This window comes from Myiozetetes cayanensis, unplaced genomic scaffold (genome assembly GCF_022539395.1).
Source record: "Myiozetetes cayanensis isolate MyiCay16 unplaced genomic scaffold, myiCay2020 scf7, whole genome shotgun sequence".
NCBI lineage: Eukaryota > Metazoa > Chordata > Aves > Passeriformes > Tyrannidae > Myiozetetes > Myiozetetes cayanensis.
This window is the reverse complement of record NW_026087964.1, coordinates 21,966,370-21,979,832: the sequence shown is the minus strand read 5'-3', so window position 1 is coordinate 21,979,832 and position 13,463 is coordinate 21,966,370. Positions and strand designations below refer to the sequence as shown.

At 38.8% G+C, this 13,463-nt stretch overlaps 1 protein-coding gene across 7 annotated transcripts; it reads left to right on the top strand.

Moving 5' to 3' along the window:
- The first annotated feature begins 5,725 nt into the window (after window positions 1-5,725).
- GNPDA2 (glucosamine-6-phosphate deaminase 2) lies at window positions 5,726-13,395 on the top strand. 7 transcript variants are annotated; one of them, XM_050338028.1, is made up of 7 exons: window positions 5,762-5,872; window positions 6,093-6,227; window positions 7,297-7,464; window positions 7,772-7,869; window positions 8,352-8,534; window positions 8,855-9,307; window positions 12,369-13,395. In XM_050338028.1, exons 3-7 carry the CDS (start codon window positions 7,337-7,339, stop codon window positions 12,425-12,427), a joined length of 921 nt encoding a protein of 306 aa, XP_050193985.1. In that variant the 5' UTR covers window positions 5,762-5,872; window positions 6,093-6,227; window positions 7,297-7,336; the 3' UTR covers window positions 12,428-13,395. The 7 variants fall into 7 exon arrangements, with proteins under 7 accessions (XP_050193983.1, XP_050193985.1, XP_050193984.1 ...); XM_050338026.1 differs by lacking the exon at window positions 6,093-6,227 and having other exon boundaries at window positions 5,726-5,872; XM_050338027.1 differs by lacking the exon at window positions 5,762-5,872 and having other exon boundaries at window positions 5,950-6,227.
- The last annotated feature ends 68 nt before the right edge of the window (window positions 13,396-13,463 follow it).

The window sequence follows — 13,463 nt, the reverse complement described above, 5'->3', positions numbered from 1 at the left end:
TGCCTGCTTACTGTGGCAGAGATACTTTGCTGGTCCTGGCACTTCAGGCACACAGAGGAAAATTATCAGCATCAGCTCCCTCTACATGGCAAAATGAAGCAGTAATGATTACACTGAACCCACAGGGAATCCCTACTCTGAAGAACTAAAGAGTTCACCATCAAAAAAGTAACAGGGTGCTGGTGCAATAAATACTTAAGTCACACACCTCTCCATTCATCACCTTTATTGCTTACTCTGTAGCAGATGGCTCCTACATTCAGAACCAGCTGGTACCAAGTAACTTGGTACAGACTCTACCGGGATCCATGTAGGAAGCACCAACACATGGCAAGAACAGAAATGGAAAGCAAAAGCATAGTGTGCTTATCCGTCACTGCATTAAGCTTCACAAACTGACTCAAAGCCTTGCCTATGAAAATGTAGATGATTCTAAATATTAGCTAGATGATTCATTTGTGTCTCTGTCAACATATTCCTGGCATCACAGAATCTGATGTTTCCTATTGCACTGGAAAATGGTTTTATGCAATGAGGTTGTTGCATAAAACATATACCCAAAGGAATGTCACATGCCATGTACTTCCCACCTGATGGAAACATGGTGAGATCTAAGCAAGGAAGTTTTGGAGAGAGTTGTGACAAATACAGGGATGTAATGTGCATGTGAAACTATCTTCAGCCATTGTGAGAAGTAAGCAAAGCTGCCAAGTGGATTCAGTCCCCTCAGGCTTATGTCCAGAAGACAAATGAAGTTACCAGAGATTCAGTGAGCTTTCGTCACAGGACAACAGAAGGCTACTGACCCCGTGGCATTAAATGGAATACTAGGGGTAATAACCACTACCTTCACATTCTTTCAGAGTTCTGGAAAAAAAAAATCTTTTCTGCATGTTTCTTCCTTCTCCCCATACAGTTATTACTCTCTTATAGGTCTCAGCTGCTATGTTATTTTGCACCCTTACTCTTGATTGCACACCTGTTACACAGCTGATTTGTGGTGGGTTGACCCAAGCTGGACACCAGGTGCTGACCAAGCTGCTCTATCACTCCACTCCTCAGCAGGACAGTGTGAGAGAAAATGAGATGGACACAAATCCCTCATAGATCAAGACAAATTCAGCTTGATAAAGAAAAGGCTGCACACAGAAGCAAAGTAAAACACAAGACCTATTCTCTACTTCCCATCAGCAGGCGATGTCCAGCCACTTCCTGCGAAGTGAAGCTTCAGTACACACAGCAGTTGCCACAGAAGACAAACATCATAAAAATGCATGCCCCTCCCTCCCCCTTTCTCTTAACATTTATATCTGAGTAGATATCATATATTATGGAATATCCCTTTGGTCAGTTTGGGTCAGCTGTTCTGGCTGTCCCCTCTCCCAAGATCTTGCCCACCCTCAGCTTCCTGGCCATGGGGAACGTTGGAGAGACAATGCTGATGCTGGGGAATGCTGCTCAGCGGTAGCCAGAACACTGGGTGTTAACCACACCTTTCTAGCTACCATGCAAGGCACAGCACTGTAAGGGCTGCCGTGGGGAAGATTAAGTCCACCTTGGCCAGACTCAATACAGGAGTTTAATTCACCAAGGTGATAAGAGCTAGTCTTTTTTTTCCTTTTAAAAAGTCTTTTCACTTGTCTCTCAACCTCTACGTTTAATGCCTTGGCAAATATCTTCGCTGAAACCTTTTTGTTTTCTTCTCAGAGTCTTTCCTGCATGTCAACATCCATTTTATTAATTTTCCTTCATAGGTCCCAGCTTTGTGCAGGATCCTTTGTTCTTCCAACTAAAAAGGAGTGAATCTGAAGGAACATCTACCTTGTTAAAAGGCTGGGTTCAGCTGAAGTTGAGGTGGCCCTCCTCAGATAAAAATCAGTGTAGCTTGGTTACTACTGCAGTATACTCAGTTTAAGTTCATAGTCACTTAAATGCAGGTTTAAAAAAAAGAAGCACAAAAGCCACCTGATCATAGCAGATGTATAAAAATCAGATCACCACAAAGAGAGTAAATGAATTAATACTTAACAGAAAGGGCCATTAAGAAAATAAAAGGAAAAAATTATCACAGAAAGACTGTTTCCAGAATCAAGAGAAAGATACTGGGATTTTAAATATTATAACTGTCAGATTTTAGGAAATCTTTAGTCATGCTACTCAATGAAAAGTAGTAAGTAATTAAGATTTTTTTTTTTGTTAGCAAAATCTTAATTAGTAATTGTTAGCAACAACATTCAGTGCATATAGAGCATTTTCCATCTGCTTCTAATTAGAAAGGAAAATCTGAAGAATGACTTGGAAAAAATCATACCCTAGGCATTAGCATACTAACAAGGAGAGTCAGAATTGAATATGCTCACAAAAGACAGGCAATTTGTCTGTCTAATAGAAGCACTTGATAACATTGCCAAGTTTGCTAAAAAGGCAACAGACAAGTTGTTCTGAATTTAGAGGCTGCAGGAAAAAGGGCAAGTTCTACTGAGTGCAGAAGAATACATCACATATTCTCTGACCTCCTGGAGAATATGCAACATGGAGGAGCCTATTTAGTGAATTTTAAGAGTTTTTCTGTAGTGATAAAAAAAAATAAAAGTATTTTCAAGTTGTGGAAATCAACAGAACTTGTGTGAAAGATCTTTAGTTTCCCATAACAACTGTACAAGAAGAGTGATGAGCAAAGCCAATGCACTATGGTAGGATAAGGAATATATGGTAGGGTCATATCTACAAAGTACATCTAAGAATGGGGTCAGATATGGGAAGACTGAAAGATGAATGATACCTTTCTGCCAAGAAAAACATGGATAACACAAACCAGCAAGTCTTGCTGTACCATCCATTTGGGCATACTTCATTCCTACCATGTCAAGGTAGCAGGTAGCAAGTCTAGTCTAGAGTAAATATCCTCAGAAACAACTGACCATCTCAAGATCAAGGTAACTAGTAAAGATTTTAGCAAGGTAGAGCCCATTGTTGCTACCTTCAGGGGCACTGTAAAGCATTGTCACTTAGAAGCTGGCAACACTAAGGATGCAAAGAAAGTGAACAGACAATCCTAGCAGGATAACAGGAAGCTGTTGGAGAGAGAAGCACAGATGGATACCTGACCATGCAAAGTAATTATGCAATCTCTTATATTAAACTGATGTATCAGAGAATAAGGGTTCACTAAGGCAAGGGAAAAACCTCCCCTACTATTCAGTGAAGGGGTGTGATATCAGGCCTACAGGCACCTAGGTGTATAGTAATAACAAAAAAATGTGTTAACTAGTCTTAATTTAGGATCTGAAAATAAATTCCATTGCAAACATACCCTGAAACAATGAGAGCACCAGAGGCTCAGAGCATGACTCAGGAAATGGTGTAAGAGAAAATATTCTTTAGGACCTGGCAAATTTTCTGAGATAAAGACTTGGTCAGAAGAACATGCATGAGCTAAAATCGAGTTGCTTATATTATAAAGTTAAATTCAAATGAAAGGTAGATTTTGAAACAAAGGGTATTTTTATTGGTTGCATGCTAAGCCCAAGACTTCAGTAAGACATATTTTTCCTCACAAGCTTGCGAACACATATTTCATGCCCTGGTCAAAGTATTTCTCAATATTTTTAAATCTTGCTAGACAGGTTATCAGAAAATGTATTGTTGTACTTATGTATGACCCCAAAAGATTTCTTTTTTTTTTTTTTGGAAACACACACTACCCTTTATTAGCTTCCCTTCCTTTACCCTTCAATCATGATGTTTTTCCACAGCCAGTTATGCTTGTGCCCAGTAAACAGATTTATCCTGGTCTTCTAATATGATAAGGCCTCAGTGAAGCCTACAATATGTGCATACACATATATTCAGAGTTATGGTACTTGCTCACCCCCATGCTCATTTTCCCACTCCTTTCTGAGGCACCTTCAGACTAACAGCCCTTTCCCTGACACCAAGACCTATCACACCACAGCTATTTATTACAGCTATGACTATGAAATTACTTGACTGCTTTTAAAGCAAAGAGAGAAAGAATCAGAGAACCACACAATTGTTAGGGTTGGAAGGAACCTCTGGAAATCATCCAGATCTCACCTTCCCCACACAGGCAGGGTCAGCCAGAGTAGCTGACAAATGAATGAATCCAGGTGGGTTTTGAATGTCTGCAGACATGGAGAGTTCATGACCTCTGTGGGCAGCCTGTTCCAGTGCTCTGACACCCTCAATGTAAAGTTCTTCTTCATGTTGAGGTGGAACTTTTATTAGTTTACAGCCATTGCTCCTCATCCTGTTACTGGGCACTGCCAAAGAGTCTGGCATCATCCTCTCAGCACCGCCTTTGAGATATTTATATGCATTAATGAGATCCCCTTTCAGTCTTCTTTTCTCTAGACTAAAAAGGCCCAGCTCCTACAGTCTTTCCTCATAAGAGAGATGTTCCTAATCATCTCTGTGGCCCTTTGCTGGACCCTCTCCAACAGTTCCTTGTCTTGTACTGAGCCCAGAACTGGCCACAGGTGTGGCCTCACTAGGGTCGAGAGGCAGGACCACCTCCCTCAATCTGCTGGCTACACTCTTCCCAGTGTACCCCAGGATACCATTGGCCCTCCTGGCCAAAAGGGCACACTGCCACCTCATGGTCAACTTGTCATCCACCAAAAAGTTGATGCTTTACCTATTTTATTTCTTTTTTTCAGTAACTACAGACAGCCTTTTTGTTACTGCTTCATGTAAACATTTAAGTTAGAGGGGAACTTTTTTCATTAGGATCTTGGAGTGCCACCTACTTCCCACATAACAGGGACTCCAAGAGAAAGGTTTATGCACTACTCCAGCTTGTGTTGCCAAAATATGTTCTGCACCTGGTGTGCAAGAGGCAAATCCACACACAGAGTCAAGTTGTTTATTTACAAATCTGTGCAGAAAGGGGTGCTGGGTGGCAAATCCACGAAGCTAGCACACAACCATCAAAACTTTTCACTATGTATACATTTTAGCAAACACAGGAATTAGTGTCCCTTGGCTACAAGTTACATAGTTCTCTTATTCATTAGTACTCTCTCTTCTGTTGGTTAATGACTCTAGCTTCTCATCCAGATTAGTCCGCATAGCTGGTCGTTCCCTTGAGTCGGTGGGTTTCCTGGGTGAGTGGTCCATGAGTCCGTGGTCACGATCTCCCCCTGCCGGAATTACCTTTTACCCAGTCGGAGCTGATTCAGCACAGTTGCTGAGTTGGCTTTATTAGTTTTTCCTTATCTTGGGAGCTCTGCCAAACGTCCTCGTGGCCCATAAATTCTGCGTTCTTTGCATCCACTCTCAGGAGTTCAGCTTTGTTAACCTCCCCCTAGGTCTGAGATCATTGAAACACGTCAAGCCCTAAAACCTTAACGAGGCAATTCTACCAACAAATAATTTGTCTTTCTAACACCTAGGCATCACTTAGAGCTTGTTAGCTGCTCTCTGTTTCACGGATTAAATCTCCTTTCGTGTTGTTTAGGCTTGAAAGTATATAAAAATCAAAGAACATTCTTTCTTAAGAAAATGTTACCTATTCCACATTTTACAACAACTAGAGTGGGAAGCACGACAGAGTTTTGGCAAAGCCCCCAGCAGATCCCGACCCACGGCTGCTGACCGACGTGCACTGCCTCACCCCACCCTGGGCCAGCCACAGCGCCCGGAAATGGAAATGGGAAAACAAGCCCTTTTCCCGTCCTCGCAGGCGCTTCCGGGTCGCGCTGGGCTCCTGGAGGCGGCGGGGCGGGAGCTGCGGGGCGGGCGGTGCTCTCCGTCCTCCTCCTGCTCACCATCCTGCTCCTCCTCCTCGCCATCCTCTGCTCCTCGCCCTGCCGTGCCGGTGCCGCCCGTGTCCGCCGCGGGCTCTGCGGGGGTGAGCGGGGCGGGCGGGGCCCGCGGGCGGTGCGGAGGGGAGGGAGGGAGGGGAGGCCGCGGGCCGGGGCTGCGCCGGCGGCGCTCCGGCTGTGGGGCTCTTTCTCTGGCAGTGTGGGTTTACCAACACCTCCCAAGAAAGTGCCCTCAGCCGAAAATCCGCGGTCCTTCTGGTGCGGTCCGCGGGTCGCTGCTGGCGAAGAGCATCCCCGTGTTCCCAGGGCAAAATCGCTGGAGGTTTATGAGGCCGCCTTAAAAGCCGCGGGGTCTCTTCCTGCTGGCCTGCTCTTCTGTCCTCCCCGGGGACGTGTGTGAGCTCTTTTTGGTGTCTGTGGAATAGCGTTTCCTCTGCAAAGGTGAGTTTGTCTTGTCACGGCTCAACTGCCCGTGGAGAGGAGGCAGCACACGGCGGTGTTCACTTCCCTCCTCCTTTGGTGGGACAAGCAGATGTCACCCTGTTAAACACAAATGTACTTTAATTCATATTTGCTCTTAAAACCAGCCTCTCGTTTTGGGTCACCTAAGAGTAGTGTGCGCTGCAGGTGGTTTGGCACTTAGTTGGCCTTGGGCTTCTGGCAGGTGTGTTGTTTTCTGGCTAATGCCAAGCACACTCAGGCCTAGGAAGAGAAGAATAATACATTGCAAACTGGCTCAGGAGCCCCAGTCTTTCTGGTAATTACCTGGCTCTGTTAAACTGAAACTCATGGTAAAATGAGTTTCACTTAAATGTAAGAGATGCTTGTGTACTTCTAGCGAGCAAGCTTCTTTTCTGGATATTCATCTTAGAAGTTTATACAATTGCACTCAAAATAAAGCTTTCTAAACTTCTGTTTAAAGTTACGTTGAAAAGAAAAAAGGTTTACTATTCACAGGGAAAGAAACATGCGAGGTCACATTTCAAATATCTAATGCTTTAACTTTCTTTTTGCAGATTAATAAACGTACTGAAGCATTGTTATGGAGCTAGAATGGCAGTGAAAGAAATTTTAATTATTTACTTCCAATTAGGTATTTTAAAGAGAAAAACACGGGATTATTTTGGGCCTTGCTTTTGAAATTTTAGGCCTTCAGCTGGTCATAAGAAACAGAAGTTAATGTTGGCGTTTCAATATTTCCTCTTTTCTAACAGAAATACTTGACTAAAATATTGAAGTTCAAAATGGCTTATTCATATTTTGGTTTAGCTTTTTCCTGTAAGTTACTTTAAATTAGTCTGTGAATTTTAATAAATATTTTGACTGGAACTTATCATTTGGATTCTGTAGCTTTGCTTTTGACTGTCCAGCTTAAACTAGAACTGCAAGAATGTGGTATGCTTATGCAAGTCATCGGCATGAAAGGTTATTTTTTTATCTCCACTGTAATCTGAGAGTTTTACAACTATTCATAGGGTGCTTATTTTTAAAACTTTGACATTTTCTCCAGGTTTAAGTTTGTTTTATAATACAAGTTCCTCACTGCCATAATGAGGCTAGTAATTCTTGAAGATTATGATCAGGCTAGTGAATGGGCAGCAAAATACATCTGTAATCGTATTATCCAGTTCAAGCCAAGTCAAGGAAGATATTTCACGCTTGGTCTACCAACAGGCAAGTTTTATTCAAAGTCTATGTAAATAAGTAAACCTAGAACAATGTTTGTATCATTGCTAGCAGATACAGTATTTAAAAGAACATAAGTATTATTTTTGGTAATACTCCAACATAGTTTTTTAAAAATATGGATCTGCTTTGTGTGAAAAGTTGTGATGTCTGAAAGCTGAGAAATACTAAATGAGAAACAGCAGGCTGCATTTATGTTTAAAAGTATTGTAGCAAAATTTGACTATGAAGAGATTTAAATACACTGAAAATGTTGTGCAGATACACAGAACAGTAGAAAAACTTTATTTAACAGGTAGTACGCCTTTGGGATGCTACAAAAAGCTGATAGAATATCACAAAAATGGAGATCTCTCTTTCAAATATGTAAAGACTTTCAACATGGATGAGTATGTAGGTAAGATGTGCTTATTATTTGAGAACACACTGTACTGTTATTTTTTCCTCCTTATAAAAACTTCTAAATACGTTGTCAAAGAACAAGATCAGTCTAATATGCTTGTACTCTTTATGTTAAATTTCTGTCCATGGGGTCATCTTAAGCATTTTTCTCTATTTATTTTTGCATTTTTGTAGATAAATAAACAGGTGGCTCCTGGACTGAATTCAGTGCAGAAAGTACACTGTGACATAATATTGTGACTGCATTTCTGTTGAAGACTTTATACTCTTTGTGATAAGACATATGTGAAGTGAATGCAAAGCAATTACCTTGTGCATGCCAACAGGAAAACTTTCTTCTCAATGTAATTTCAAAACTTGTTTTATCTGACTCAGTTAGGTTTGTCTTGCATGCCCTACATCGGTTACAAATAAACTAGAATTAAGGCTGTTTGGTTAAATCTTGTCTTATATTAGTTTCACTCTAAATGATTTCAGGGCTCCCCAGAAATCATCCAGAGAGCTATCATTCCTATATGTGGAATAATTTCTTTAAGCATATTGACATAGATCCAAATAATGCTCATATCCTTGATGGGAATGCTCCAGACTTACAGGCGGAATGTGATGCATTTGAAAAGAAAATTGAAGAAGCGGGAGGGATTGATCTGTTTGTTGGAGGTATGAGGAAATGCTCTATGGTTAGTTTCTATCAAGCATGTACACTGATTCTTTAATAATTGTTTTCATAACTTGGCTAAACCCAGATTTTTCAGTTATGGTGCAGGAAAGTTCTGTGGGTAACAAAGAATCAGTATGAATACCAAAACAGAATGGTTGGTGTCCAAGTTTCTAATGGCTTAATTTAAGTAAGTTTTGAATGTTTTTTACTGAAAATGGGGAAAGAACGAGTCCTAAAAATTGTTTATTTGTTTAAGATGTTTGAGGATATTTGTTGACTCTCAGGTCTGGAATGATTTACTTTTTTTAACTTTGAAAAGGCATTGGTCCAGATGGCCACATTGCATTCAATGAACCCGGATCAAGTTTGTCTTCAAGAACAAGATTAAAGACTTTAGCAATGGACACCATTTTGGCAAATGCTAAATACTTTGATGGAGACTTATCTAAAGTACCAACTATGGCGCTAACAGTTGGTGTGGGTACAGTGATGGATGCTAGAGAAGTAAGAACTCATTTAGTTCTAGTTGCATGTGTGTTTTCAAGACTAGTTGGTATTGATACTGGGATTGAAAGTAAAGAGACCTTTGTTTTGCAGGTGATGATTCTTATAACAGGTGCACATAAGGCTTTTGCACTGTACAAAGCAATTGAAGAAGGAGTCAATCATATGTGGACAGTGTCTGCTTTCCAGCAACACCCTCGCACTATCTTTGTGTGTGATGAAGATGCTACTTTAGAACTAAGAGTTAAAACTGTGAAGTACTTTAAAGGTGAGCACTGAATCAGAGGTTACATGTGTTAAAAAAAATGCAAACCCAACAGATTTAAAATTATAAGTCTGAGTCTTCAACACTTTACAGTACCTAATGTATAATGTTATATATTCAAAATATTAACTGTTAACTTATTTCTTGTGTATGGAAAATTGCTAGGAGGCATAACTTATGCTGCTTATATTCCTGACAAATCTGCTTGGGAGAAATACTTCCTTTGCTTCTAGTTTGAAACAATAGTTTAGTAATCATCCACTTCAAACAGCAGCAGTCCAGAATACAGGTCTTAAGTATACTGGAAGTTTCACTTAAAAAACCTCAGTACATTTATTAATCCTGATATATTTTCATGCTGCCTGTGCTGTAACATGCTGTCTTTAGTAAACTGGAAATGTATGATACAGACTTTGAAGTCACATGAGGACATTTTTCTTACAGTGCAATTAGCATAACAATCTATACTGACTCTGAACACATCACACACTTGTACTGTGCTTTTCATATTTGTAGTAGGTATATTGGGGCAAAATTGAAGTCAGGATATTTAATAGTCACTGAGACTTCCTAATCTGAATTGTTTCACTGAGATTGTAGAAGCTGAGAAAAGTAGTTTTCTCCTGACTGTATTAGCACAGCACATGGAATTGTGTGAAATGGTCGTCTTTCTCACTAGCACGGATACTTATAGTAGTTGAGGTATCAGAGATCAAGATTGTAATTTATTCAATTCTTTTTAAAAGAATTATATCAGCAGTGCTCATATATGTATTAGACTACAATTCGGACATTACTGTGATTTTTATCCTGATATCACTTGTGACCAACTTGTTAATTTTAGATTTTTTTCAATATGCTGTCCTCTGCTATGTATTTGCAGGGTAGGGGGGGAGGGTTAGTTAGCTGTATCACACTGCTAGGTATTGTTGTTTTCAAAGATAAGCTTCTTTAACTTGGATAGCTTGGATAGATTTTAAATATTATCCTGTTTTTCATATAAACAAACATAATGTAGAATTACTAGGTATGAATGACACTGAACATCGCTTTAAAAACATCAAGGGCTACAATTTATGAATGTGTGCTATTGTGTCACACTATATTGAATAACCCTGCAATACACAGCAACAGAATTCTAAAAAAGACTGTTTACTGTAAACTTGCTTAATTTTACCTACTCTCAAGTCAGTGAGATTTTCCCTTTTAAATATGAAGAAGAGATCAATGGGGGTCAAATTTGGAATTACTTCTGAATCTTGATCTTTAGGTTAGACTTCTTAGGGAAGCTAGATAGTTCTTAATACTGCTATTTATGATAGTGATTTACTGGGATTTTTCACTACTTAAAAATTCTCAAGGTACTATGTGAAACTGTAATTATTTATTTTTTTTTTTTATAATCACGTACCACACTGGCTGGTAAATAGAATAACTTGCTCCACTTTTTTCTAACTTTCTGAAAACCTATTATAGGCTAAAATTATGAAGTGTACTTAAATGTTCTTACGGTAAAAGGGAAAATAACTTTCTTGAAGAATGTTTGGATTTACTAATTTTTCTGGAGATAAGTTAGTTCAGGATAGTTTTTTGCATACTTATGCATGCTCCTCTTAAAACTGTATGCAGAAATCTGTTTATCCAAAGCATACTTGAATATACAGTGGGACGCAAACCTTTAAAAACACCTTTTGTTTCTTACTGATTTTCCTGTAACAATTTCAGTAACAAGATTTAAATGTTCTTCATTAAGTATGGCAGAGGCAATACTTAGTAAGCGTTTTTCATGCCTCTAGGAAGTGAGTAATTATCTCCTTTTCATTTCCCCTTTTTAGAAGAGAAAAACACTGGGAGGAAGCTCAAAAATGTTTCTAGTTTGAGCAGTGTGTGCAGCTGTTACTCTTTCAGTACAAATGGCTTTAGATCAAATGTATACCTAATTTTTCCCACTGTTAAACTGAAAAATGTTATACTTGATCTAATATCTGCATTTTATATTCAGTGACGACACAGTGATTAGTAAGATGCTGCATAAAATGCCTTTTGTTGTGGTCACTACAGTAATGACCTTAAATTGTATAGTTATTGCATGTTGCTGCAGTGACACTGAGGTTGCTACCAGGTGCATCATGTAGCAAATGTATTTATGTATGATTTGCATATTTATTTCATGGTATTTAAGAAAATTACTCTTAAATGTTGCGTATTTTAATTTTAGAAGTTAGTCTTTAGTTTGATGCTAAAATGGACTTTTACTTTGCAGATTGTGAATGATGATCAGTTACTGTTATTAGTCCTTAAGGTGAAATGAGGTCAAAAACCTGCCAGTGACCCAGTGTCATACATAGGTAGACATAGGTAACATTTTTACTAAGTAATAACAAACTAAAGAGGGAAGCATCTTTTTTTGTTAATTGCTCTTCAGCATCATTCCATAATCAAAGTATTAGAGTAGGAAAAAAAAATAATACCCCTAGTCATAGCTACGGGTGACTTGTATGTGGAAGGAAAAAAAAAAAAGCACAGCAGAGAACAGTTGAACTACTGAAATTCTGAATCTGCATTAACATTCTGGATAGTTTTAGTCTGCTTTTGCCTGTCTAGGACCAGAAGTACACTATAAATTACAAAGACAGTAATACCACAATGCTAGAACATTGCAATTCAAGAATTCAAGCTGTAAGAGTATCACTATGTGTGTATCTGATTTTTATGCTGAATTATGGCATGAGGGAATTATCTTGCTGTTATGCAGTTCTTAATACAGAATAAAAGATGTATTCAGTGAATTTGGAAACATTCCAGATCTGCTTTTTGGGTCTGTTATCAGAGAACTGTCTGATCCCTGCTTGGCTAAGACTGCAGATGTCATTAGTATGCACGTGATACAGGCATATATATGCTGTCTCTAATTTTAAATTACTTTAAATAGACATTATTGTTCTCTTCAATGAACTATTTATAATGTATACTTTGAAGCAAAGTCCAAATAAAAATGTGGATAGAAGGACATGTTGAAAAATTATAAATAACATAAAGCTGGCATTGTTGCTTTCCCCCCAAGGTTTAATGCATGTGCACAATAAGCTTGTGGACCCACTGTACAGTATGAAAGAAAACTGAAAGAAGAATTGAAGAGGAACTCCATGTGGGTCAACAGCAACTGTTTTAGGTAGCAGATGAGTTCACTGCTATGCAATATGCTGAAAACCGTTTAAAATGGGGAATCCTAGGTACTGTATTTTTTAAAAGGTCCAATATCTGTACATTCACATTCCATCTGTTTGCTGTGTTGTGCATTTTGCTTTAACATTTGGAGCTCTGCTGTGGGGTGGTACATCACTAAATGGAACAGAACAAACCTGTGAGAGACTGCATGTTATGTAGCGAGGGGAAAGCAGAGCACTTACTCTAGCACAGCAGTGTAATGCATCTGCCTTGCGGTAAAGGTGATACTTTATTTCCCGGAATTTGTAATTTTGGGCTTGATTAGTGTAACTATATTTTGCATTTGTGTCTCTAGGCAGACTGGTTTTGGCCTTTGTCAATACTGTGGACTTGTAACAGTTGTACAATTTCTACTATGAAATGTTTTGTTTACATGTATCTAATATAAACTGAGCTTTTGCACTTGGTTGCCTTAAATTTATCTTAAAGAGTTTTTGGGCATCTCAAGACCTGCTGTATAGTTCAGACAAATGAAAATACAAGAACAGTGCCTAAAAACGCACCAAATTCTTGCAAGTTATAACTTACTCCACAGATAAAAATATTAACTTCTGCCATAGCACTTTTTCCTCTCATGTATTTCAAGTTACTTTAGGATTTTTATATTTTTGGTAATCAAGCTTTATACGTAAGGAAAATCTAAATGTTCCTTTCTGGAGGTACCTGTTCAATTATATAATTGATGTTACTATTAAATGCCTGAAAAGATGTTAAGTAACAGGAACATAATGTCTGCAAATTTAATGGTCATTTAAAGCCAACTGTTAATCACTTTCTCATTGTATTATTATAAACATTGAGCTGTTACAAGGAATGTTATTTCCTACTTTGAATATAAGTAAAACTTAAATACAAATCTCTAATTTCAGAATTGTTTCATTTCTGATATAAATTGTCATGCATAAATACTTCAAGGCTTCAGGAAGCAATT